Genomic DNA, 26623 nt, shown 5'->3' with positions numbered 1-26623 from the left:
ATATGGTTGTTCATTATTTTTGTTATTTTCTCGCCTGGTCCATTATACTCCTGCTGTGAGTGAAACCATCCGGTATTTTTCTTTCTCTTTCTGGCTTAGTGAGACTGAAATTTTAAGCCTCAGAATCAGGTTGTCTCCCTTAGCAACCATTCCCATCTTTAGGCACATTCCAGAAGTTACCTTGAACGTAACAAGAGACACCTTTGTTCGATCAATTAGGAGATTCCAAGGCTTTTAGGAGCTTTTTGCCAAAAATAGGGTGAAGGTCAGACACTTATTTCTTACTTTAAATCACATTGTCACAAAGCTTTTTACCCCCATGTTATTCAGAATTCTAAAAAACTCAATTTTTTCGTGCTGCCCTATATCATATTTTATGGATATATCAACTTCTATGTACTTTTGTTTATATGTGTAAACTGTAGTTTTCGTTCTTTATACGTAACTGTAATGAGAACATGAAACTCATGTATCCAGAAATGGTCCCTGCTTCCTCTGACCAGGCAAATTGCTCCTTTTCTTGCTTCTAAAAGTGAAGCAGGATGAAACCATTCCCAGAAGCTTTTGCCTGGAAGCTGGTACTGTGGCCTTGTTCCCATGCTGCCCACACCCTGTGCTGACACCTCTGTCTCTCCCTTCAGGAATATTGTCCCTTGGCTTAAGAAGTATGGGACTAACCCCAGCAATGGAGAGGTAGGTGGTTGTGCAAGAGTGTAAGTGATGGCTTGTGTGTGCTGTCCTCTGGCTTATCCTTCTTTCTGTTTTTTTTTTCTGCACAGCTGATAGAGGACCTGTGGGGCACAATGAGAAGAAATTGTCCCTCCCTCCACACCTTTCCCCTTTCCTTTCTGGAAATGTTCCCTATGTGTGTATAGAGGTGTATATTCTTTCCTTGGACATGGATGTGATCACACAGTGAATAGCCCCTCCGAGCGTTGCCTTCGCACCCTAGTGCATCAGAGAATCTGGGATTGGCATTCATACCAGTGCATAACTTCTTAGAACCCTTAACCTGTGCCTATGGTCTGTGCTGAGAAGCCCTGCTATTCTGTGAGGGGGACCAGCAGGCTTGCTGAGATGTCAAGTCAGTCTTTACCTCCTGGTGCAGCCTGTCCTAGGGGGACCAGCTCAGTTAGTTGTTCTCTGCCAGGGACAGGCAGCTGGAACCAGGTGAGCCTGCCTGTGTTTGGATTCCAGGCTAATAGGTATTGGAAGGAAGGAGATCCCTCAGGGTCAGAGCCACGGGTGGCAAGATGGTGGCTACAGTGGCTACATACAGCAGAGGCAGGCATTTGGGCTGGAGGTGGAATGAGGAGGGCAAGCAGGCAGCTGGAGGCTTCTGTGAACTTTGGAGGACAGGTTGACCCCTCCAGGATATCCTGGGAGAGTGTTTGAACTCAGGAGTTCAGTGGGCTTTTCTCTTACAGGTGGTAGGGTTGGGGTGCTTGCTGGCAACAAGGAGAGTTCCCTCCAGCTGCTGTTGTGACCTTCCTCTGTCTTTGTCTTTTGAAGGTGTAACTGATGTTTTTTTCCAGGGTCTGCTGCTAGGAACCACTGTGGGCTTCCAACTTCCTTCTGCAGGCTTTGCACTATCTGCCTGTGATTAGCTTGTTTTGTGCTACTTTGTCATACCCAGGATCAGACCACGTGTGTCCTGGTGGAGGTGTCAGACCAGGCTTCTCTGTGGCTGAGGGTCCGTGCCCTCCTCGGTCACCGCTGGACTTCAGGCCCCTCTTCCTCTGAGTCCTCTTGTGTTTTCTTGTCCACACCTACCCTCATGTCCTGTCTTCCCTGGTGGGCAGTTGTTTGGTTGAATCAGGGGTAGTTTTTGTTACTTAGGGTGTTTGGGGGGCTCCAAAACCTAAATGTTCTGTGCTCGGAACCAGGCCCAATATGGCACTTAGCTTGACTCCATATATGGGCACATGTCATTGAGGCTTAGCCATTTTCTTTATTCCTGGTGTCCTATTGGGGTGAGTTTCGCAGAGACGCCCCTGACAAGCCCCACAAATCTGTCTTGAGTACAGTTCCTCTCCCTAGCCTGGTCTCAGTAGGGCTTGCTTGGCCAGATATGCAGAACTAGTAGAGCCCCTTCCTGCTGGCTGTCTGAGGAGGGTTTCTCTGGCGTGAGTTGCAGTGAACCTTTGGGGCAGGGGCCAGCTTGCACCAGTATCTCTTCTCGGGGCCTCGGGGAGAGCATGTTATGTGGCTGTCTCTGAGTTGTCGTGTACATGGGTGCGTGGGCCTTAAGAAGGGCTGATGGTGGGATGCCCTGAGGCAAGAACCTGGTCATCTGAAGTGGAGCTCGAGGCTCTCCTGCACAAGTGTGTCTAGGATCCTGGAATGACGAAGGAATGAAGCCAGCTGTGGAGGAGCAGCCGTGGGCTGACCAGCAGGCAGGGGCTTCACGGAGTGTGTACGCATGCACCTGACTGCTTTAGCAGAGGGAGGATGCAGGACTAGAGCTTGGCTTAGGCCCATTTCAGCCCCCGGATGGCCTCCCAGTGTCTCCTCTGGGTCGGTGAGGGCCAGGCCCACTCCACACCCTACACCAGATGGCCAGCAGCTTTTCATGACTAGCAGCCAAAGTAATGGCTCTGCTTTGCCTCTCCCTTCAGGGTGCCTCGGTAGCCCCCTTACATTTCCAATTGAGGCCTCCCCGTAGGGCATATTTTTTCCTCAGCCTGTCTGGTCTTTATTTTATTGTAAGTAAAGTTTCCCTTAGGGGAGATGAACAGCAAATACGTTACAGAAACTTGGGAAAATAGAGTATTCCATCACAACTACTCTTAGGGTGTATTTACTTTTTTACCCTTGAAGACTGCTCACTTCTTTTTAATTTTTTGTTTTAAATAGTACATAACAGAGCAAGAAGGTGAAAACCCGTGTACCCTAATCCTAACCCTACCAACCAGCTGGAGAGGTAGATTTATTTTTAAGTCTTAGAAATAATCATTATTTTTTGTAAGAATGTCTAGACATTACAGAACTATAAAGCAAACCTTCACCTTCAGCCTTGGCCTCCAGCCTGGAGGTAGCCCCTGTGGTAAGTGGAGCCACTTTGCTTACTTACCCTCTAATTCAAGGTAGTTATTGTACCCTGGGCTCCCAGGTCAGGTCTCTTGTCTGTAGTGGACCAGTTAGGATGGCCAGACACTCTTCTCAGTCTACCTATCTTAACGCAGCTTCACAGCCCAGCAGTTCTTCACATCAGTCACTTACTTGTTGTTAATTTCAATTTTTCCAGAAACTGGATGGGAGGTCCCTAATCAAGCTAAACTTTGCAAAGAATAGCGAAGGTGAGTGATCTCTTTTAAAACTGGACTCCCTCCTTTCTACCATTTGTATACATAATCATTCATTCCTTTCTGATCAGTCTATACACTTATTTTCACTTTCTAAAAATGTGACGTAATTTCTTCTTAAAGGTCCAGGTAGGCTAAAGCTGGGAGAGGGAGGGAGGTTGTGTGAAACCTCAGGTTTTGTGCACCTCCCACAAAGGTGGTTGGGCCGTGTGGCCTGCTAGTCACCTTGTGGACATAGTTGGTCCTTCTTGACTATGACTCTGGTCTCATCACTGCAGACAGAAGCTGCTCTAGTCAGGCCCATGGCAGGTGGCTGGGCTTGAGGGTAGGAGGTTATGGATGGTCTTGCACTGGGCTTCTCCTTCCTTCTAGTTACACAGTCTCAGCCTGCCTCTGGGGTCTTGCTTTCTGCCTCTGCAGGCCCTTCAATGTTCTAAATGACCAGGAGCCTGAAATAAGGCAGTATCCCCCTTTCCACCCTGGGCACTTTGTTCTGTGCAGGTGCCATAGAGTTTGAGGTTGAGCTCTGTGCTTAGTGAACATGTACATTCTGGGGAGATCTGAGGCCAGGGTGGGCTCACAGGGAGTGACTGAGTAGACCAGCACATGTTACTCCCAGTCTCTGAGGCTCAAGGAGCTCCACCTTGGTGCAGAATGCTGTGTGCATCCCCTGTCAATCAATGGCTGATCTGAGGGAAAACCAGCAGATATTCACTGAGTAGCTGCCATATGCAGAAAGCAAAACAGACCACATCTCTCCCATGATGGAAGGAATGTACATTCTGGTGAGGGAGGAAACGGAAACAGCTCTCCATAGTGTGTCAGATGCTGCTTCTGCCAGACCCAGAAGTAAAGCACTCCTGGATCATTGGTGCCAGATTTGAGTGGAAATCTGAGGGATGGAATGAAGGAGGCAGCGTGTGGCTGCTGTGTGGCAGTTTGGGGAAGAGCATTCTGTGCAGAGGGAACAGCCAGTGCACAACCCCGCAAGCCTGTCAGGGCACAGACAGGTATGCTGGAACAGTGGCGATGGGCGGCACAGTCAGGGCAGAACCGAGTCCTACCGGGCCTGCGTGGCCACTAGAAGACTCTTAAGATTTGACTGAGAAAGGAGATACAGAATGTGACCTGATCTTTGTCCTTTCTTTGACTCGTTTTGACCTAGCAGTTGCCACCCCTGCCCTCTCTCCGTTGCCCAACTTCCATGCTCCCACTCACAGCTCATCTGATTTTATCTGTACTAGTACTCTGCACCCACTTAGATGATTTTGAAGCAAATCCCAGACATTTTATCATTTCATGTTTAAGTACCTCACTTCATATCCCAGAAAGATAAGGACTTTAAAAATAGTAATTGCGGCCCTCCCTGGTGACGCAGCGGGTTAAAGCACAGCACTGAGAATCTAAAGCCGCTTCTGCATGAGCTCGATTCCCGCCTGCCCCGGAGGTGACCACATGGTGTGGCAGACCTCTCCTGAACCCGCCCCCTGCTCCCCTCAGCAGTGTACTTCATCGATCTGCCTGTTCTGCTCCCCACTCTGTCTCTGGTGAAGCCTCTCACCGTCCCTGAGCCTCTGGCCTGAACCCCAGTTCTGTATGCACAAATAAACAAATCTTTAAAAAAAAAAAAATAGTAATTGCCATGCCATTATCATACTTTAAAACTCAACAGACATTTCTTAAATATCATCAAATGCAAGCATGCAGCCAGCAGTCAAGTTTTCAGAATGCTTTTATAATTATTTTTCTGTAGTTTACATGTCGGGGTTATTTTTAAAAGTATACACACATCTGTGTATCTTCTCACTGGTGTTTCTCCTGCTTCCTCCTGCCTTTTTTGCAGTTTACTTGTTGGGATATTTGAACTGGCCCCTGGCTCCCGAGCTGGGAGTGGCAGGGTTGCACGCAGGGCAGGGAGGGCAGCAGGAGTTTGTTGTGATCCCAGTGAGGATGTGAGGGCATGTGGCAGGTCTGAGGCTGACCTGACAGGGCCACTGTGGCTGCTGTGGGAAGGACTGAGTTCCTGAGGACAGGTAGAGCCGGTGGGGTGCTGGCTGATGGCAAGTGCTCAGGGAGTGTCTGCCATGCATAGTTGGTCTCAAATAGTTTCCTGGTTTTAGGGTGGGGGGGCCGGGGCTTGAGCCTCTGGCTGATGCTCTGGGTTCCCACTTTGGGCAGGCTGACATCGGGCTCTGCTTCCTCTCTTCTGTGTGCACCTCGTGTTTAGGGAAGTACCACTGCCCGGTGCTGTACACGGTGTTCAACAACAACACCCACATCGTGGCTGTGAGGACCACTGGCAATGTCTACGCCTACGAGGTGCGTTCTCGGGAGCTGTGTGGTGTGTGGGCTCCAGGAACCTGGGCTGGGCTCCGGGGCATCTCAGACACAGTGGACACAGCATGTCTTTGTAGGACCTACAGTCAGAGTCCGCGGCACAGTCAAGAAAAGGTGGGGCCTGCCCACAGCCTCACACCTGAAGCCCAAGCAGTTTGGCTGGAGTAGGACTGGACTCTGAGGGTTCACTCACAGCACAGGCGCCAGAGAGAGGAACTGTTCTAAGGATAGGCCCCCGTGCTGCAAGGGAAGCAAGGAGTCCCGGGGCTCAGGAGGAGTGGATGCCAGTTGGTGGGCAGGTGTAGGAAAGAGGCCCCAGACCCCGCGCTAGCCCTCCTCCAGGTGTGCCACTGCAGGGCACAGGTGGCCGTGCTACTCTCAGCCTCTGCAGGGCACTCCTGTGGGGGCATGTGCTGACTGGGGCGGCGGTGGGCTGGTCTGTAGAGATGGGCGGCCTGGTGGAGCCTGTTGGCCTCTGTAAGATGGCCAAGAACATCCTGTGATGTTCTTAAGAGGGCTGAGCCCTGCTGGGCTCCACAGCCTGTGCCCTGCAGTACCCTGTGGTGGGTCCACAGTTGTCCCTGTCCTTTTCTTCACTATTGGAACTGTACCGTCGTCCAGGCCGGGGTGGGGACCAGGCATGATGACATTGGTCTTCTTTCTGGCTTAGGCAGTGGAGCAGCTCAACATTAAGGCCAAGAACTTACGTGACCTACTGACGGACGAGCCCTTCACCAGGCAGGACATCCTCACCCTCCAGGTAGCGTCCTCTTCCTCATCCTGTTCCCAGGGAGGGACCATACTGAGAACCTGGGCACAGCCCCCTGCTGCACCCCACCTTCCACCCAGGCTTGGCGGCCACCTGCTGTGGCCCTGATTAGCTGCAGCTCCCTGGCTGCTCCGCCTGCAGCCCTCCCTGCTCAGCCACCTCAGGCATTTATCCCCCCTTTCCTCTGTCTGGCTCTCACATCTGCTGTGCCAGGGCCCCTCCTCTCTACCCCAGAAGCTGTCTCAACTTCTGAGTGACCCCTTCCAGGCTTGGGGCATGCTCTGTACCCCAGCATCAACATAGGGCACCTCTGTAGGTGTCTGAGAAGCCTGAAACCTAAAAAATGAGGGAGTGACTAAGATGAGCCCTCTCCCCTCTGTGGTTTGACCCACTCTCACTAAAGGTCAGCATGTCTTCCTTCCAAGCGGGGGCTCACCATCCCCAGCACCCACGTTACTCTGGAGTCTGTGTCTAGCAAGCAGCTTGCAGAGACCCGGGCAGGGTACTCCTGGAGTGGGAGGTCATGAGGAGGATGCCCCAGGTCTGCCCAAGACCCCTCAACAAACATCCCAGCTCAACAAGGGATGCTCGCTAGCTGTGTACCAAGGTGAAGGGCCCTCAGTGTGGCGAGCAGGAACCATTTGTACCACTCTGTCCCCATCCCAAACCCTGGCACACAGACACCTCATCCCACGACTCCCCTCTTGGCTTCTGATCTGTCATGCCACTGCCCATCTTTCACTGCCTAGGGTAGTCACAACAGGCCTGGCTATGTGCTGGCTCCAATTTGCTGTTCTTTTACCCACAGGATCCCACCAATTTAGACAAATTCAATGTCTCCAATTTCTTTCACGTTAAGAATAATGTGAAAATAACAGATCCAGGTATGTACAAGCAAGGCTGGTCTCTGGATATGTGGGTTTGGGTGAAGTAAGTTAGGGCTTTCTGGGAGAGGTCTTGCCTCTCTGGGGTTGGGGGTACAGGAGTCTCACTCAGGACCAGGTGTGAATGTTCTGTGCTGATGCTCAGCCCCTCCTGCATTGAGGTTGGGTTAGGACTACTTCGGGCCACACAGGTGCACAGCGGCAGGATGTGTGGTGATGCCACAGGGCTGTGCTGCCTCTGTGCCCACAGCCTGCAGGGGAGAAAGCCTGGCTGCTCACTGCAAGACTCAGCTCCAAGGCCTATTCCTTGGGCCACTTCTCCAGGTTCTAGGGGTGGGATGGGGGAGTTTCCACTGTGTGCTTAGTCCCTCTCCTTGCTCCCTAGGAATTTTCTCTGTCCCCACTGCAGGGGAGGCAGTTAGTTCAGGCCACGGGGCCATTCTGGCGAGTGGGCAGGTCCTGTGAGGGGTGGTGAGCGCAGCACCTCAGCTAGCTGGTATCACCTGGAGGTCCTGTGCTGTGGGCTGCTGATAATACCACAAGACCGAGGCTGAGGCCCAAGACAGACCCAAGTGGACTGCAGTGTGAAACCACTGGCAGGTGGACTTGCCACCCTGCCGGCTGTTTTCTCTCTGTTCCTCCACACATTCCCCTCTGGAGTGGCAGCGACCGAGTGTGTCCAGGCCACATCCATGAAGGCGCCACTGCTTTGTGGGTTCGCGGGACCAGCACGGGGCGTCTACTGTCTGCCCTGGCCTCCTGTGAAGACATTGCTGGGACTTAGCTGCTCAGGGCTCCTGTGCTGTTTATAGATGAAGAAAAGGCCAAACAGGATCCATCTTATTATTTAAAAAATACAAATGCGGAGACCCGAGAAACGCTACAGGAGCTATACAAGGAGTTCAAAGGGGATGAGGTCCTGGCGGCCACCATGAAGGTCCCAGAGAAGAAGAAGGTGGACAAATTGAATGCAGTGAGTAGAAGGAGGGCCACCCTGCTGACAGCTTGGCCCCATTCCGGGAACGGGCTCTTGGGTGTCCTGGAATACCTTTGGAGGGGAGGTGACCTGGACCCTGCGAGTCCCTGAGTCCCTGGAGGACTCCCTGAGAAGGCTGGGGTGATGACAAGTCATCAGAGGTAGCTCCCAGCCCCAGAAGGTTGTGCCACAGAAGATTGAAGCTTCAATCACACCCTGTGACACGGCAGCCTGTGGGTTGTGGGAGGGGGTGATCCTTTGGGGGTACATAGTCACCCCTTGCGGACTAGTCACAGGCCCCTAGCGCAGACTCGTCAGGGGCCTTTCAGAGGCGGTGAGGAGAGCGGAGAAGTGGCTGCACAATGCTCAGTGCCCTTCCTCTGCTCACACACCCAGTGGTTGACTCTGAGGCCCCAGACCGCAGGGAGCACCCCATCTTGGTGCTCTGACCTTTTGGGCCTGAAGCTGCTGCTTCCTCTGTTCAGGCAGGGCCTGGCTTGGGGGTGGGCGGTGGGGGTAGACAGTGTCCCCTGTAAAAAATTATCCAGGGAAATTTCTTAGAAAAGTAAAACATGAGGTTGTTGTTCACACTACTCTAATAACAGCTTTTAGCATTTTGATGTATTTCCTCCTGATGGGGAGAAACATCTTCCTTCCCCATCAAAATCTTTTTAGAATTAAAAATAAAACAAACCTTTTCTTTTCCTGGTTAAAAGATAATTTGCTATAAAATCTTGAAAACTTTAAAAAGGTACTAGAACCTCTCATATCATGAACCCCAGCTGACCAGCTCTGCCTGGGGCTTTCATATAACACAGGAACCTTGGCTGACCAGGCCTCTGGAGCATTTGGGGCCCATGGACCTGCATAGGCTCGACCCCAGGCATCCCAGCTTTCCCCTTGTCCACACCTGCCATCATAGCCCTTTGTTCCCTGGACCTTTGGGGGAAGGTCAGTGCAGGCCAAGCCATCCTGTCCTACACAAGGCTCCTGCTGGTACCTCTGGGTTGGTAGTCAGAGAGGCCTTCCTGGAGGAATTGTCCTATGGATGACCCAGCAGTGAGGATGGCGGATTTCCATGTTCCCAGCCTGCCTGCCCACCCCCCAGGGCAGCACAGTATATGTTATTGTGGTTTTCTTGACAGGCTCACTACTCCACAGGGAAAGTCAGTGCCTCCTTCACTTCAACCGCCATGGTTCCAGAAACCACACACGAAGCAGGTAGTTCCTTTCTTGGTTCTAATCTGCTGTGGTCAGGTACCCTACCTCCCGCCTTTAGTTTTGGGCTATGTGGGCTCTTAGACAGCAAAGTGGAGACAGACCCTTTTGAAAGTGGACTTGTGTCCAGATTGGGAGGAGCTGGCGTGAGAGATGGATTGGGGGACAAGAGACCCTACCTCTACCATCTGCATCTACGATGCATCTTGGCATCTCACTGGCTGCCGCAGGCACCTTGGTTCCCCATGAAGGCTGCCTCTGGCACTGTCCTCAGGTCCCATGTGAATGTTCTTGGCTTGTCCTAACCAGCCTAGCCCTCAGCCCTCTCCCACAGTCTCTCTCACCCTGTATCTAGACTTTCCCAGCATCTGCTACTTAACTGGGCCTGGCTTGCCCCCTTTGCCCATAGACTTCCCCTGTCCTGCCCCTGCAAGCCTGAGCACGCCCAGGGTAGACCTCAGGCTCTGACTTGGTCCTCCCCAGAGCTACAGTGGTGTCTGAGGCTTAGTGCCTGGTGTAGGGTGGGACTCCCAGTGGAGAGCAGGCACAAAGCTTGAACCTCTGCTTGTAGCTGCCATTGACGAGGATGTGCTGCGCTACCAGTTTGTAAAGAAGAAGGGCTATGTGCGGCTGCACACCAACAGGGGCGACCTCAACCTGGAGCTGCACTGCGACATGGTAGGTGTGTGCCATGCCAGGGTCACCGCTGGGGTCTTAACCAAGCCATGTTAGTGTGTGTTGTAGACGATCCTACCTGCTCCCCGGGAGGCAGGTGTGAGCCCTCCACCCCCAGCCTTGTGCCGCTGATCCTTGGCCGCATCCTGCACACTCCACACAGAAGGCTGCTCTGTCCCCTTCTCAGTTTCTCCCGTGGCTCTGGGAAACTGCTGAGTCAGTGTGTATCCTGTAACTTGGCTCCATGGGTCCTTGCCCTCTGAATCTGCCATTGTATAGTAAGGGCCCTGGGTGGTGTGGCCGTCGTGGGGACCCTCCTGTTCGCTGCCATGTGCTTCACAAAAATATCTGGGCAATTTTACAGACACCAAAGACCTGTGAAAACTTCATCAAGCTTTGCAAGAAGCAGTATTATGATGGCACCATCTTCCACAGATCCATCAGGAACTTTGTGGTGAGGGCCGGGAGTTGCTGCTGGCTGCAGATGTACCCGGGACACAGGCAGCTGTGTAGCACCTGGCCAGGACCAGGTGAATAGTGTCGTACCTTTGAGCCCCTGCAAATGGGCTGAGACCCCAGCCTGGCCATACTGGGCTTGTGCAGAGGGGACTTGAGAGGGGCCCTGTTCCTGTCAGGAGCTCAGACCCTGATTGCAGCCCACTTGGGTGAGGCTGAGGCAGTGGGCGGCTAGAGGGCTGGGTGGAACCAAGGGGCATAGCTTGTTCACTGGCTTTTGTTGTTCTTGCAGATCCAGGGGGGTGACCCCACTGGCACAGGCACAGGTAGGTACGGGTGCGGGACTCCCTAGGCAGTTCTGACGACTGACTAGTCCTTAAGACCCAAGGGGGTGTGTTGGGTTGCCAGGAGCTCTGGATGTGGACCCGATTGCCCACCTGCTCATATGTGGGCAAGGTGACCTCAGGCTTGTCTTTCTGTGGTGGTGAGGTTAAATTATAGCCGGGAGCACATTACCTCCCCTAGGGGCCTCTGCTCTGGAGCCTCAGCTGCCTGTGCTCTCAAATGCTGCCACACCCAGTCAGCTGCTCAGGCCAAGGCTCACTCCCTTGTGGGGTGGATAATGAGCTCTGGCCTTGACTTACTCCAAGTGCCTGGGGCTGGGCAGAGCCCAAGGGGAGGTTAGTGATGAGGGTCTTAGGCTGTCGCCTGCCCCAGACACAGACCCTTGAGTGCCTGGCCCCTGGGTCTCTGAACAGATTTCTGAGGCTGAGCTGCCTCCTGCTGGCCACACTTGACTGGGACTCAAGGGGTCTGTTGCCCGCCACGCTCTTTCTCTTTCAGGTGGGGCATCGTACTGGGGGAAGCCCTTTAGAGATGAATTTCGGCCCAACCTCTCGCACACAGGCCGGGGCATCCTTAGCATGGCCAACTCAGGGCCCAACAGCAACAAGTCTCAGTTGTGAGTCCGGGCACCCTGCTGGTAGGGGGTGATTTTATAGTTTTCTTCCTCTGGGTCCCCCTGCCTTCCTGGATACTGCTGTTCCTTTAGGACTTTATGATTTGTGTTAAGGTTGCAAATGGATACCCTTCACCCCCAGTAATTCTAAGAAGAGAAAAATTACAACTTTTATCAGATTCTCGGAATTAAAACAGCTTTTAGTAAGAACCTTGAATTTTCTAGATGTTCATGTGTACTGGCATGAGGTGGTGCCTGCTCTTGCTGTGTGAACAATAGTCACCTCGCTGTGGGGCCTGTGAGGGCGAGGAGGTGGGCGTCCTGCTAAGTGACATGCTGTTTAGTCATCTGATCAAATTTATACTTGGCTTTACTTTTCTGAGAGAGGCACTTTTGAGTATCTGCTACTACAGTCACGTGCTTTTTCCCTCCTGAAATGTGTGGAAATGCCCGCCGGCTTGGCCAGCCTTCCTGCCTCTGTTGTCTTGGGAGAGTAAAGCCAGACTTGCTGCTCTGTGTCAGCTGTGTTCATTGGGGGCCTGGCCTGGCTTCCCCAGCTGGGTTGGTCAGCCCAGTGGGGTACAGCCTGCACAGCCGGCCTTGGGGTGGTTTATGTTATTGTGGAGTCAGATGCTTGTTTAGTCAGGGGGCCACTTCATGAGCTCACTGGGTGACTCAGCTCGCCCATCTCTAGATTTCTAGACTTGTTTCCATGGTGTCTCCTCACACTCTTTCCCGAGCACATCTGCTCCTTTCTCCTCGGTGGTGTAGGTACTTATTTTTGCTGTTCCTGTTGTCTTCTACTTCCTTGATTCTACACCTCACATTTTACCACTGACGCCATCATGTACCCCTCTTTGCTGCCTGCTGGTGCAGCCCAGTTACTGTCTTCTCTGCTCAGGGGCTGCCTGGGCGTGTTTCTCAGTCCACAAAGGCGGGGTATGTGGGTTGTGCATTTTTTTTTTTTCTGGAGAGGCGTCACTTCTTACTATTTCTTTTTGATGTAAGTAGTTTGTAGAACTGATGCTGGATGAGTGTGTTCTGTTTACTTCTATTACTGTTTTGTGCTTTCTCTGAGAACTGCCAAAGGTTTGCTTAAATTTTGTAAAGAACTTTAGCCTTCACTTTGTTAAATACTTGTGTTCTCTTTCGTTCTTCCAGTTGCTATTTTTGTCAGGTTTAACACAGGTGTTCTAAATTCTGTGTTAGAAGTTAATGATAGACACCCCTTGGTGGCCAGAGTTCAGTTCTGCACGTGCAGGTTTTTGATGTGCGGTGTCCTGTCCGCTGCGACCCCATGGCCCAGTACAGCCCTGGCAGCCTGAGGCCTCCCCTGCCTGCGTCTGTGTGTTGTGTCCAGGTCTCGCTGGCACGCAGGGCAGCCACGAGCGCTGTGCTGCTCTGGGGAAACCTCAGGCCCCTCCAGCAGTGACAGGCCCAGGTTTTTTGTGTCGTCTTTCATCCTTTTGACGTTAGCCTTTCAGTCTTAAAAGTTTTAAAGCTATTTTTTATGGCCCACACCAAAGTTTGTGTTAATTCAACCCAGGAATCTAAGTGCATATTTAATTCCAGTCAGTGTGGATCCCAGTGTGGTTTTTGGTGGCCTTTTTAAGAAATTTTCATTTCCTTTTTTTTTCTCCTGTATTGGAAGTTAGACCTTTTTACTTTATGAACAAGTGAATCTAAAGTCTCAAGTTACTAGTGTCTCTTCCATTGCAGCTTCCCTGTACCATCTCATGTGTTTGTGTAATTAGCTTTCAATTCCTTCTCATCTTCATACCAAACCAAATAGGCTATTTTCTTGGTCTGTTTACTTCTGCCCACCTGTCTCAATTTCTTTACTCCCTTTTTTGGCTCATCATGTCCTTCCTTTCGCTTCAAAGCTCGCTCTCTCTGGAGTCCTCCTGGCGTGTGGCCCCTCTCCACCCATTTCCCACCGCCTCTCCAGAGCAGCTGCTCGCCAGCCTCTGCCCATGGGGCCTCCCCTGCTCTGGGCCTTCTGGGGAGATAGAGGCCCCGGTCACGGGCCTAGCATGGGCTGCTAGGTTGCCCTCAGTAGGCAGGTTGTGGGGGCCACATATGTGGACTGGAGTAGCCCAGGTTCCCAGAGCAGGCGCTGGAGGAGGTAGGGGCACCTGCCCATCAGTCCCACGCCAAGGCAGTTGAGAAAGTGTGACGCCTTTCTGATGCTTGTCCTCCTTCCCCAGCTTTATCACCTTTCGCTCCTGTGCTTACCTGGACAAGAAGCACACCATTTTTGGACGGTAAGCAAAGCAGCATGAGGTCTGTGGTATCAACACAGGCTGAAGGGCTCCTTTTCCACCTGGGAGCCTTCTCTGCCTTTCCCCTGGGCTTGGCCTGTGCTTTTTGGCCCCCATGTCTCACTGCTTGGACTCGGGTTGTATACAGTTTGGGGTTCTCTGTTTGGCAGGAACCTGTGGGCTAGAGAGAAAGCAGCTCTTTTCTGACTTCCCAGTCAGCTTCCTGCCACAGCTCTCCTGGGATCAGCCCACATTGCAACTTCAGCCTTGTCCTCTTTCCAGCCTCTCATTTGGAGGCCGGCACACTCCTATGAGGCTCAGATGGCATTTCTAGCTCTGTAGATGGAGCACAAAGGTGGCTACGGGCATCGTGGGTGCCCAGGGTGTGGCTGTGCCCTATACAGTTTTGACAGCCAGACATGCCCTCAAGCCTCACTTGTCTGTCCCCCAGCCTTGCACATCTTTCTGAAGCCCAGCTGGCCTGGCTCCAGCCCTCATCCTTTACCTGTGTGGTGCCTCTGAGGGCCTGACAGCCAGGGCCATTCTCACCCCTCCCAGGCATAGTGTGTGGATTTGACCAGGGGTATGCCCTGCCCTGGGCATATTCAGAGTACCCCTGTCCTTGCTGCAGGGTTGTTGGGGGCTTTGACACACTGACAGCCATGGAGAATGTGGAGAGTGACCCCAAAACTGACCGCCCTAAGGTATGAGTCTCAGGATACCAGGGTGCATAGAGTAGGGAGCTGCTGCCCCCAGCTGGCCTGCTCACTCGTCCCCGCTCTGCTGCTAGGAGGAGATCCGCATCGACTCTACCACCGTGTTTGTGGACCCCTACGAGGAAGCTGATGCTCAGGTGTGGACGGCGCACTACCCCTGGGGAGGGGCTGGGGAAGCCCTGCCACTGAGATACCTGGGTACCTGGGTGTCACTGTCTTGCTTCACACAGATTGCCGAGGAGCGGAAGAAGACGAACACCAAAGAGGAGGCCCCAGAGAGTACAGTGAAGACCAGCAAGGCCAAGCCAGGGAACCAGGGCCCCCAGACATACCGCCAGGGGGTGGGCAAATACATCAATCCTGCAGCCACGTGAGTAGGGCCATGTTCTGCAGGGGCTCACTGGTGTCCCTAGGCCAGTGCCTGCCAGTGGCAGAACTGGGTGCTTGCAGCTGCACGTTAGTGACTTGTACAGGCCTGGCCGGGAGGGTCTCAATGGGACTGTGGCTGAGGGATGGGTTCCCAACTTGGGGCCTGGTGCCCCACAACAGCTGGAGTTTGGTTTTCTGTCTAGGAAACGGGTAGCAGAGGAAGAACCATCCACTAGTGCAGCTGCCGTTGTGGCCAAGAAAAAGCCCAGCCGAGGGTTTGGGGACTTCAGCTCCTGGTAGCGTCAGCCTGCTCTCCATCCTGGTAGGGACACTCGGCTAGGAGCCGGATCCTTATCTCTGAATTTTCTAAAGCCTTTGTATACCTGCCCTTTGGGCTGTGACTCAATAAAGCTCTTGTCTGGTGCCTGTACCAGCCCTCCCCTGGTATAGACAGCGGCCTGGCTTTTTTCCATACCTGGGCCTGCATCTGTCTTGGATCCGCAGGCATGGGGTCTTGCCTGAAGATTGGCACACACTCAAGGTGGGAGGAAGGGCTGTGTCCTGACTTGGGTTTTCTTTTCCTTTCACCACCACCCCCATATCCCATTATCTTCTCAGGGATTCTACACCATTTGGTCCCTGACCAGTGAGTGGCATTACATGGACCCTTTTGGAAATAAATGTACAGATTCTAGGTCTTCAGGAGACTTGGGGGTGGGGCTCCTGATGCTGGCGATTTGGGGCCCTTGGGTGAGATCTTTTCCTGCCACCTCTTGCTTGGCTCACAGGGTTGTGCACACTTAACCACTGTGGATAGTCATCACTGAGGCACCTGGGTTCCACATCAGGACAGACCACTGTCTCAGGATGGTGCTGGGAATGCCTCTGCAGCCCGGTGAAACCAGCTAGCTCCTGCTGTTACTGACGGATGAGCAAAAGGCTTCAGCAAGCTGGTGTTTCTCCCCCCACCACGTTAGCCCCCATGCCCCCGAGTAAGGTTGTGGCCTTACTGCCCTTAGGACTTTGTGCTTAAACACTGACTCTCAGTCCTGACTCTTGAGGCTTCTGGGTCAGCCACAGCAACATTTCCTAACTTAAAAGTTCCCTTCTCTTAGCCCTGTTTTTCTATTAAATATCTTTAAAAACCTTAACACTCGCCTGACCTTGCTTTCTGCTCATTCTGTAGCGCGTGCCTGCCTGCCTGCCTGCCCCTGACCTTGACACCACCACCTCGGCTTTCCCGATGTGCCTCTGCAGAAGCCTAGGGACACCTCTTGGGACCATGTCTTCTCAGCACTGAGGCTCTGAAAGCATCAGTGGCCCAACCACACCCTGTCTCACTGCCCATTGTCCTGGGGTCAGCACAGAGATTCTCTTAGGCCTAATCCTTTTCCTCTGCCCAAAACCTCCAGCTTGAACAGCTCCAAATTCCATGATGAACACTGGCTCTTCTTTCCACCTCTGGCTTCAGGCCAGTCACTGGCCCTGCACTGTGCTTGGAACAAAGCCTGCACCTGGCCTGTCCCTCTGCAGTCCCCCTGCCCGTGACCAGGTCGCAGATGGATCTTCTGACCTTTGGCCAGACCCTGCCTAGCCTCTCGCTTCTTCGGACCTGCTCACTGCTGCCCTTTTCAGCAGCAGACACCTGGTAACTTACTGGTGGAAGGCACGATCTCTAAAAGCCTGGTTCACACAGGGCTGGTCAGTGCAGTGACAGCTGGGTGCAAACACGCACAGGCCACTCAGTAGGTGCTTGGGGCTCTGGCAGGAGCTATAGGAGGTCAGGGACTTGTCCCTCAGCATCTCTTCAGAGTAGAGCACCTAAGGCAGCCTACTGACATGTTCACTTTGGAAATTTTATTTTTAAGCCCCGGGCTGCAATCTGTCGATCCAGCTTCAGACAGCAGCCAGGCATACCCAGAGCTTTTGACAAATAGGGACCTTCTGTTTCTGTAGGCTGTTTAGGAGCTTACCGTTTTCTGGATACTAAAGCCACTTTGATTTGAAGTATGTGGTAAGGTTAGAACTAAATTAAAGGACATTTGAAAAATGCCCATTTGTAATCCTTTCTAACACCTGACAGATGGCATCAAGGTATAAAAACACTGTATATTCATGTGTGTGTACACACATATACTCATAAAATAGCAGTAAACACCCCTAAAACAAACGTTCTGCCTCAGACTCTACCACATAGTTTTCGATTAAATGCTTTTATAATCCTGGCATCACCTCCCACCCTTGAGGAAAAAGGCATTTTAAATAAGTCACGGGATGGTATTTATTTGGGCATTGAAGAGGGTAGAGCATTCCAACACTACAGCTGATTGTGTCTTGTGAATATCCTTCCCTGATGCCAGCTCATGGTCAGTTTATTTGGTTTCAGAAAAAGCTTAGGTATTACAGAAAACCAACAAAAAAGTGATAAAAGTCTGTTGGCAGACCGCTAGTAAAAATATTTCAATACCATCACAAGAGACGACACAAACACCAAAGTGCTCATATCAGAGGAGCAGTAAACTTACCCAGCACATATAAAAGCTTTAAATAGACGTTTCAGTATGTACAAAAAAGTGACCAAAAGGATTCTAGAAGATTTTCCGGCTTACATGAAGTGCTCAGGCCTGGTGCTCCCTGTTCCTCTGGGTCCTCCAGATGCAACATGGCAGAGGAACCACCAGAAGGGAAAAGTTCACAGGCCGTGTTGGCGTTACGAGTACTCGGGGACGAGTGCTCGGGGAAGGCTGCCTTCGGTTCTTCGGTTGTCCCTAAGCACTGGAGCAGCAGGTGTTTGCTCAAGAGAGGGATCTTCAGATTGAGCCAGGGTGCCGGAAGCGCAGCTGCACATCACCTTACAACAGGGAATGTGTGGGGACAGCCTGTGTCTGTGGGGACACCAGCTTAGGGGAGCAGTGACCTGTTGGGGTGTGTGCAAGGGCAGAGGCTTACACGATGCCTTTCCCTTTAAACCTGAAGATGTGTGCCAGGGGCTCCATGCGCGAGTCACACTGGTGTCTCCTCACCCACCTGGCAGTGGTCTTTCCCACGTTCCAAAGCTTTTGAGTCTTAGGCAAAGAGACTGTACCAGGGAAGCTCAAGGTGAACACTGAACTAGACCTAGTCAGGAGCACTGGGTGCCTGCACAGCAGGACCCAGACTCGGGAGGGACAATTCCCCTCAGCCCCCAGTCTCTCGCATGTACTGCCGCAAGCCCGCTCTCCTAACCACTGGACTAACTTGTGTGAGGGCTATTTCAGAACCAGCCTGTGAGGCTGGGAAACACCTGAGTGCTCAGTTCTCCTTACCATCTCCTGGGTCCCTTTTCTTGCCTCTCAGTGCTGAGGTCCCATGAGTCTCTCGCCATAGACCACCGCCCAGACATCAGAAGTGGCTGATCAGGCCCACCAATCAGGTTTGGGTCAAAATACTGAAAACCAAGACTGACTTAGGAATGCTTTTCTGTCTCCATTCTCTGAAATGGTTAAAATGCTTGCACAGAGGCTGCTCTCATGGAGAGGCATGGTGGACTGGAACTTCAAATGTGGGGACACAGCATTAGATTCCTCAGGTCCCTTCTAGGTCAGCCCACTGTGGGGCAGAAGTGATCTGACAAATAGACCAAATATCTTTACAAATCTTAAGCCCATCTTAGAGCTTTAATTTCTTCTGACAACATCTAAAAACAATCTGGCAAATCTGAAGTTTGGAAGTTTTTCCTGTTCATTCTGGCCTCTTGTATGCCAAAAATATTCCTTTCTTGAAGTACAATGTAGTAAAAAGGGAAATCTGATTTTACTCAATCCAATGTACTACACTTTAGCTCCACAGATCTGCCTCTTAACCACTTCCTGCCTGGGGAACTGAAGCCCCATGGAACAGTCTTTCCTAACAACTAGTTTTCTTGCTTTCTGAATAAGGAAGCTATTGGCCCAAATAAACAAGTTGTTCCATTAGACATAATTATCTAACCTTTCTAACATGTCATCAGTGGTGTCCTCTGTTTTTTAACAAGAATTAAGAAAAACCACCCTCTGCTGTTTCTGGAAGATTCCCAAATGAGCACTAGACCTTAACAGTTCACATTCAGGAGGAATAATCAACTTGTAGTTTGGGAAATTATAAGTGGGCTACAATGTCTTTACACAAGGGGTGAGACCTGCTTCTGAAGAGCTGCCGTCCCTATGGCCTTTAGAAATTCAGTTTTCCATTAAACATGAAAGCAGTCAAGCTCTTATCTTAAAGACACAGATTAAGGTATTAACCAGAGAGACCATCAGTTGGTTAATTCTTTGTCTAGAACTTGAGAATAGAAAAAGGTCATTGGAGATGCCGAGACACACGAGGAGCGCGTGCTGGAGGGTGTGACACCTTACCCAGGACACGGCTGGGAGAGGCCCACCTGCCAGGCTGGAGTTCAAGAGACACTGTCATCCAGGAGGCTCCCAGGTTTCCATTACATTTGCAGTCTCTCTCACAAAAAAGTATTCAAAAAGAGAACAGAAAGTTTCACTTTACTCCCAACCATTGTCTTTGATCATGTGGGCAAGCTCAATAATAAATTTTCCTTCCTTATATTTTTGACTGCTCTCAAAGGCATGTTCCTTGAAAAGAAAAAAAGTGGAGAAACAAGAATTTCAGGACAGAATCGATTTTCACTACTCAATGTCATTACTCTCGTGATTAGGGGAATAAGTATAGTGTTACATCTGCCCAGATGTTCCCTAAGCTTTGGATCCTGGGGTCAGGGGCCTGGCAGGGACTGTCAGGTGACAGGCCTGTGAGAGTGTGAGGGTTTACTTTATTATACTCCTTGTTCAGCTATGGTTAAACTTGTAGGGAATTCAAGTGTGTTACTAAGACCCAGCCATGTGCAGGGACATTTGGGAGGTAGGAAGAGGAACGAGGTATTTCTCCCAGGGACTCCAGGCTGAAGAAGAGTGGGGTCAACTACACCGAGAGCTCTGGGGGCAGTGTGAAGGTGGTGAGAAAGAAAACGCCCTGTGCTAGAAGAGTGCTGGGGGCTGGGGCAGGTAGGCTGAGCCGGGGGAAGAGCGGTGGAGCGGGCAGCCCTTGCTGAGCCCATCTCCATGCAAGGGGTGGCGTCCCTCACTATCTGGTGTCTAGCGACCAGAGAGGAATAGGAAATCCAGAGAGAGGGCAGGTGGCCCTGATGAAGAAAACAAGCATGGCTCTAGAAGACACTCCCAAGCAGGCATGGATCTCTCAAACGCCAAGTCTCAAGTTCTACCACTTTGAGGAACATGCACCAAGTGCTAAGGGGTGGTGGGTACCTGGGATTTTCACCAGGACAAGAAGCTGGGGCAGAAGTGCAGGTTTAGAGATGTCAACAGACCAGTGGAAGCAGGCTGGGGCCTGAGGTCAGGCAAGGGGAGGCAGAAACAGGGAGCACTGAGGTGGCTTCCCCACAAGCTGGGAAGGCCTGGCTTTGGTGAGGTGTCTGCAGGAAGCCTGGGGCAGGAGGTAAACACTAGAAATGGAGGGGCTGGAGATGGCAACTCCATCTCAAGGTCCCAAGAAAAAGAGGGAGTTTTTTTCCTTCATACCCAAACAGGTGCTGGATGTCTGAAGCAGAGGGGCCAGCTGTGCTTGCTGTTCAATGTCACCAGGCACCCTAGGCCCTGCCTGCAAGTAAATGTCCCCCAGATGGAGACCAGCCACCCTCCCAGGAGGGGTCATGGGGTAGAGCCCTATGTGGTCCCACCTCCCACCTTAAGTATGGCTGTTCGGCTGTTCCTTGCTCTGTGAGTGAAATGTGCCCATGAGATTATACAACTCTGAACTGGTTCAAAAGAAATTCTAGTTAAGACATGTATTCTTTGAGCATATCATCTATCACACTTCCAGGAGGAAGTCTTACTCCTTTGAAAATCAGTTTCATGTCTATTTATAGCATGTTTATTACAGTAAATGTGTTTTCTCTGAAATGTCAGAACAAAATGGTTACTTACATATTTCCACCCAAGTGTGGTTTTGCAGTTTTCACAGTAGATGTCTGCAACGGCGTGTAAGCCAGTAAGAAGGACACGCTCCTCTGCAGGGCCACAGCCCACGTTTACACTGCAGGGAAGGAGGCAGGATGCTGGACACACGTCCTCCTCTCCCCTCCTGGGAGCCCTAAACTGCAGTGCCCGGAGGGCCTCCCCCAGCTCCCACTGGCCTCCAACTTGGGTGCGTTATTTCTTCAGCCAATTGGTTACCAGAAATGCAGAAACGTTTCTTCTGAACCCTTCATGTCCCCCCTCTGTCCACCAACTGCTTTTTATGAGAAGGAACAACTTTTTATTTCCCCTCAAGAATGCCAAGATGGGACAGGTTGTGGGAAAGAGGCCACAGCCCTACTGTTCCACAGTAAAAATCCAAATCTACCACAAAACGGAAAGAAGTCATTCCATGTCTGTGGGAGCTAATTCTCTGCTAAGAGTATTCCTTCGGTAACTTTTCAACTAGAGAGCATCCTCCTTTACGATCACACAGAAGACAATGTGTCATTCCAGACCACTGGTCAGCCCTATTTACATACTCTGGTCCTGAATCACAACAGATGGGTGCGCAGAAGCAATAAACGTAACCCGAGAGTGGACACAGCATGTCCACACGCTGCACGCAATACTCACACAGAATTGAAGAGGTAGGCTCGTCCCTGACTTCCCTGAAATGACTGCAAAGAAGAAAAAAGTTTTAAAAGATTTGCTGTGGTAAGACGGAAAGTGACATTGGGGTGTGAGTTCTAGAGTAAAAGCAATGCAGCATTTTGAGTTGGGGGCCTTGCCAGGAGTTGGGGCTGCCCTGCAAAGCATGAACAGCAGCTCCGGGGGAGCAGTGACCACTGCTGTGGGCCAGGCTCAGCGTGCTCCTGGGGCCCAGGGACTCGACTAGCTCAGATTCATTCCTGACACTGCCGCGCTCAGCCGGTCAAGAGCTCAGCCAGTCCCAAGTCACACAGCCCAGCCTGGCGGCCCAAGCGGCTCTGCCTTCCATAACTCTGGTGTGAACACTGAGCCTGCTGGGAAAACAGCAGAACCCCGGGGTTTGCGGGCTTCCACCTCTGATCTGAGACACTGCAGGGACAAAGGAGCCACAGAAGCAATGAGCAGACACTCTGCCTTATTTAACCATTATTATTTTATATGAACAGAAATGAAACAGTCACTGCTATTAATTAAAAAAGAAAAGAAGATAAATGTGCTTCTAATTGAATCAAACAAGGAGTCTAGGCAGAGATTCCTAAAAGGCACAAGGTCCTGATGGACTTTGTTTCTGAAGGAGAATGAGGCTCGTGGAGCCCAGGAAGGCAGCTCTGTGGGGATGAGTGGGTGCTGTGCCTGGGGGTGGGGGAGTACAATGGCACCATTTCCTTGCAAGAACATTGGCTCATCCACTATGTTCACATTATTTTAAGTATTCACAGCTGGGTAACTGGGTGATTGTAAATATTAATACTGCTATAGGAATTTAACTGGGCCTTCCCTGGTGGCATGACTGGTTAAAGCATAGCACTACGAAGCTGGCTGCAGCCGCTTCAGCACACGTTCGATCCCCAACCCACTTGGAGCAACAGAACTCTCCTGTGCCACCCACTGCTCCCCTCAAAAGGGTATTTCAGTCAGTCTGCCTGTTCTGCTCCCCACTCTGTCTCTGGTGCATCTTCTTACTGCCCCTAAACATCTGGCCTATACCCCAGTTCTATATGCATAAATAAATAAATCTTTTTAAAAAATAAATTAATAAGGAAGAATTTGGTATTCTTTTCACACCTCTGAGGCTGCTCCTGTCCTGCACAATGTCCATAATGTCCCTCCTGGGCATTTTTCTGGAGATCCCAGCTCCCTCCTAGTGTTCTTAACCATTTAAAATTTTAGAGATGTCTTAGTTCCCTTATTATTAAACTATTCCCACAGATTATCGAGACTTCACTAGTTCTTTCAGTGGCCCCTTGGTTTACAGTATGTGTAATGACTGACAAATAAGTGACTCATCTCACTCCCTCATGATCTTCAGGAGTCCTGGTTACCAGGCCACACACACTACCTGCTTGTACACTCCAAGTGCAGACACACCTGAGCACGCATAAGACTTTCCTCAATGCTGCCCAGGACGCTCTAGACTTGTAGGACACAGCACACTCAGGAAGTGATGCAATGGTTACTCATCTGCTAGCTAGCTGCCACCATCACTGTATGGGCGCCATCACTTGCCTTGGAGATCAGCTCATCGTGATTGGCCAGGTGGGCTCTGCAGTGGACACAGCTGTAAGTTCGGTGGCAGTTAGGCAGATAAGCTTGGAAAGTTTTGGATTTTGTCATCTTCACCATCTCTGCTGAGTACTCCTCGCTCCACTCAGAGCTGCCACTGAAAGAATTGAGGCTCTGTTGGACCCTCTGACAAAAGAAACACTGGAATATGCGTGCAAGAGCCGTCGTCGTTTGGAGAGCGTGTGGCACTATCCACACAGCTGGGGTGAGAGAACAATGTCACAACCTGTCAACGAATCAGGACAGAGCAGTGGGTTATATAGAGAAGGAATACATCCACAAAGTGTGCTTCTGAAGAGGCACTTTAGGAAGAATGGGGGAGACTAGAAGCCAAATATCAGCTATACATAAAATATGAATAGCTAATACTAATAGCTAATAATACTAACAGCTTCTCACTACTGACCACTCTAAATGTAGCAGAAAGTGGTAGATAATTTACTTATGTACACAAATAACTTGATCAAATACTTTTTATACAATGTGTGGCTTCAGGAAACATGACAGAAAAGCAGCCAGAAAGACACCCATCTGAGTGAGGTCAGCAACACTGGGGCATTTTGTCCTGAATAATGGAATAACTCAAAGCACCATTTCTTAATATTTGTGATGCATCTGGTAGTAAGCAACAGTCAGAAATACACCCTTACCTATGGTCAAATGAGTTTTGACAAGGCTGCAAATAGGGGAGAGAAAAACTGTTCTGTTCTTCCAACAGAACAATTGCCCAAGTACAACAACAGGAACCACAGGCAGCAGGGAAGGTAGCCTTAGGGTTCTGAAAGATGAATAACCATATTCTATAACCATGAAAGCATCTTTTGGGAATTTGGAAAATGATATTTTTCAACTAAAAATTTTTATTTTAGCAAATTAGTACTAAAGGAAGCTCAATGATGTGCTTTCAGACACAAGAAAAACAAAACTAGATAAAAGTATATAAACTGTAGGTGCTAAAAGAAAGAAGGGTGAATAAATAAAATGCTAAATCAGCAGATAAAGATAACAATGTCTTAATAATTTTATTTAATTTTTAAAATTTTATTTTACTGATTTTTTTTTAGTTTTAAAAACAGATTGTAATGTATGAGCAATTGCCTATTAAATTGCAGTAAATCAAGGTGAAAAATTCAAATGGAAAATTCTTAATAGTCCTGTCCAAAACCAAGAAGATAAGGGTTAAATTTAGATGCTGTTAACTTAAGGATAAATGTAATTTCTGATAGACTTTCTATAAGAATGAAAACCAAGTGTACAACTTCCAAACTTATACAGGGAAACATCAGGGAATGATAAAATGTCAGCTTAAAGGAGGACAAGAAAAGAGAACATGGTAGAAAAAACAAGGAGCACAAAGAGATGAAGATCTAAACAAAATATATGTTAATGCTTACATTAAATGTAAATAAGACTAAATGTTAGAAATTAAAATTTCAGACTGGATAGAAAACAAAATTCAATTAGCTGGTATTTATAAAAGACATATCTTAAGCATAGGGAAGCAGAGGTTGAAAAGAGAAGGCTGAAGGACCCTTCCAGTGGTGCAACGGGTAAAGCACAGCACTGTCAAGCTGTCCACAACCATTAAAGCACAAGTTCGGTCCCCGACCAGGAAGCTGACCCATGTGGTACAGGAGAGGCGAGACCTCTCCTGTCTCGCCCGCTACTCCCCTCAGCAGTATATTTCAGTCAATCTACCTGTCTCTGGTGAATCTTCTCACCCCCTACACCTCTGGCCTGTGCCCCAGTTCTATATGCATAAATAAATCTGAAAAAAAAAAAAAGAGAGAGAGAGAGAGAGAGAGAGAGAAGGCTGGAATGTGAGTAAACAGCACATAGATATATGTTTTATAATTATTTATGAAGTGTTTGTATTTCTTCTATATTTGTGAAAAACAATGAAGAAATTAGAGTCATAAAAGGGTAGAAAAAAATGATAGGTAAACAATAAAAGAAAAACTTTTTAATATTTAAGGGAAAAACTTTACTAGCTAAACAGGCTGCTTCATAATAATGAAATGGCAGGGAAAGAAACTGCGAGTGTAGATCTTACTGCTTAATGACACAGACTGAAGACACATAAGTAAAATATTGACAGAACTGTAAGAACAGATAAATCTGTAATTAGAATAGGACATAAAGGATATAGTATACACTAAGTACACTTAGTGTAGTTGGGGGAGTATAAAAAGGAAAAGCATATATTTATTATGCATAATACAATATATACAGTACAGTTACATTTTTATTATGCCTTTCAGTAACAAATATAGATTTTTGCATCATGTGACAAACAAACTGGATCTGAAAGTCATGTAAGGAACTCCACCTGCAACATGGCAGAAAAGTTTTGATAAACCCCTCCCCTAAGTACAAGCAGAGGAAAACTAATTTTGCTCACATTAAATTTCACAGATATTTTGCACTATTTTGATGGTTCACTGCAGGAAAAGAACAGGGAGAGGCAAAGAGAGTTATAGATAGGACAATGGCTATTCCAGTCAGCCAAACAAGCTGGGGACTTCCACCGCAAAAGAAATGAATATATTTCTTCTTCAGTGCACGTGAAACAGTTCTCAAAGACAGATCATATGCTGAAAGAAAATGTGGTTGGAAAAAAATAGGTCTCAAAAATATGAAAACAGAAATTATATCAAGCATCTTTTCCGATCACATTGGTATAAAGCTAGATAGAAATTAACCACAAAAAGTCTTAAGGCCAACTCAAACATATGGAGACTAAACAAAATGCTTTTCAATAATTCCTGGGTTAGTGAGGAAATCAAAAGGGAAATTAAAAATTATCTGGAGGCTAACAAAAATGGAGTGACAAGCTGCTAGATCCTATGGGATACTATAAAAGTCATAATATGAGGGAAGTACATACATTTTAGACCCACATCAAAAACAAGGGGAAAAAAACTCAAATTAACCACCTAACTTAACAATTGAAGGAACTAGAAAGATAAGAACAAATGAAACCAAAAATCAGTAGGAGGAAGGAAATAATAAAAATTAAGAGTAGAAATAAGTGCAATAGGAAACAAATGGTTCAAAAGACCAGTGAAACTAAAAGCTGGCTCTTTGAAAAGATACACAAAATTGATAAACCCTGTTAGCTAGACTCACTAAGAAAAAGACAGCAAACCCAAATGTAAAGAATCATAAAGGAGAGGCAAAATTACAATAGTTGCTATAGAAATACAAAGGATCAGAAGACCCTACCTATGAACATCACTACAGAAACAAACTGAACAATATAATAAATGGGCAAGTTTTAGAAACACACAGCCTTCCAAGACTGAAGCAAGAAAAATAGCTTTAATAGACCCATTACAAACAGAAATCTCCCTATGAGCAAAAAGTCCCAAATAAGGCAGTTTCTCTAGTGAATGCTATCAAACTTCAAAGAGCATGTAATACATA

The 26623-nt window shown here is 49.3% G+C and overlaps 2 protein-coding genes across 4 annotated transcripts in view; one reads left to right on the top strand and one right to left on the bottom strand.

Annotated features, from left to right (window-relative positions):
- Positions 1 to 16078, top strand: part of PPIL2 (peptidylprolyl isomerase (cyclophilin)-like 2) — a 22870-nt gene extending 6792 nt beyond the window's left edge. Inside the window, exons 5-21 of one of the 2 annotated variants that reach the window (XM_012723829.1) lie at positions 642 to 693; positions 3248 to 3299; positions 5533 to 5624; positions 6313 to 6402; positions 7220 to 7295; positions 8108 to 8268; positions 9417 to 9492; positions 10061 to 10167; positions 10529 to 10618; positions 10913 to 10946; positions 11464 to 11581; positions 13786 to 13842; positions 14471 to 14543; positions 14630 to 14692; positions 14786 to 14925; positions 15128 to 15246; positions 15713 to 16078. In XM_012723829.1, coding sequence (XP_012579283.1) covers positions 642 to 693; positions 3248 to 3299; positions 5533 to 5624; positions 6313 to 6402; positions 7220 to 7295; positions 8108 to 8268; positions 9417 to 9492; positions 10061 to 10167; positions 10529 to 10618; positions 10913 to 10946; positions 11464 to 11581; positions 13786 to 13842; positions 14471 to 14543; positions 14630 to 14692; positions 14786 to 14925; positions 15128 to 15224 — 1378 coding nt within the window. In that variant the 3' untranslated portion in view covers positions 15225 to 15246; positions 15713 to 16078. Of the gene's footprint in view, positions 1 to 641; positions 694 to 3247; positions 3300 to 5532; positions 5625 to 6312; positions 6403 to 7219; positions 7296 to 8107; positions 8269 to 9416; positions 9493 to 10060; positions 10168 to 10528; positions 10619 to 10912; positions 10947 to 11463; positions 11582 to 13785; positions 13843 to 14470; positions 14544 to 14629; positions 14693 to 14785; positions 14926 to 15127; positions 15678 to 15712 lie in introns of those variants that run through there. The other variant, XM_004680939.2, reaches the window with a different exon arrangement.
- A 3118-nt stretch (positions 16079 to 19196) lies between these two features.
- The window catches only part of YPEL1 (yippee-like 1 (Drosophila)), a 16652-nt gene continuing 9225 nt past the window's right edge, over positions 19197 to 26623 (bottom strand). The window contains exons 1-5 of one of the 2 annotated variants that reach the window (XM_012723974.1): positions 24896 to 24939; positions 23141 to 23423; positions 21560 to 21603; positions 20894 to 21002; positions 19197 to 19525 (exon numbers count right to left, since the gene is read on the bottom strand). In XM_012723974.1, coding sequence (XP_012579428.1) covers positions 19436 to 19525; positions 20894 to 21002; positions 21560 to 21603; positions 23141 to 23257 — 360 coding nt within the window. In that variant the 5' untranslated portion in view covers positions 23258 to 23423; positions 24896 to 24939 and the 3' untranslated portion in view covers positions 19197 to 19435. Of the gene's footprint in view, positions 19526 to 20893; positions 21003 to 21559; positions 21604 to 23140; positions 23424 to 24895; positions 24940 to 26623 lie in introns of those variants that run through there. The other variant, XM_004680938.2, reaches the window with a different exon arrangement.

The sequence above is a fragment of the Condylura cristata genome, unplaced genomic scaffold, assembly GCF_000260355.1.
Source record: "Condylura cristata isolate star-nosed mole 26May11 unplaced genomic scaffold, ConCri1.0 scaffold00011, whole genome shotgun sequence".
NCBI classification, from domain to species: Eukaryota; Metazoa; Chordata; class Mammalia; order Eulipotyphla; family Talpidae; genus Condylura; species Condylura cristata.
The sequence above is the reverse complement of the archived record's forward strand: the minus strand, read 5'-3'. Positions and strand labels throughout refer to the sequence as shown.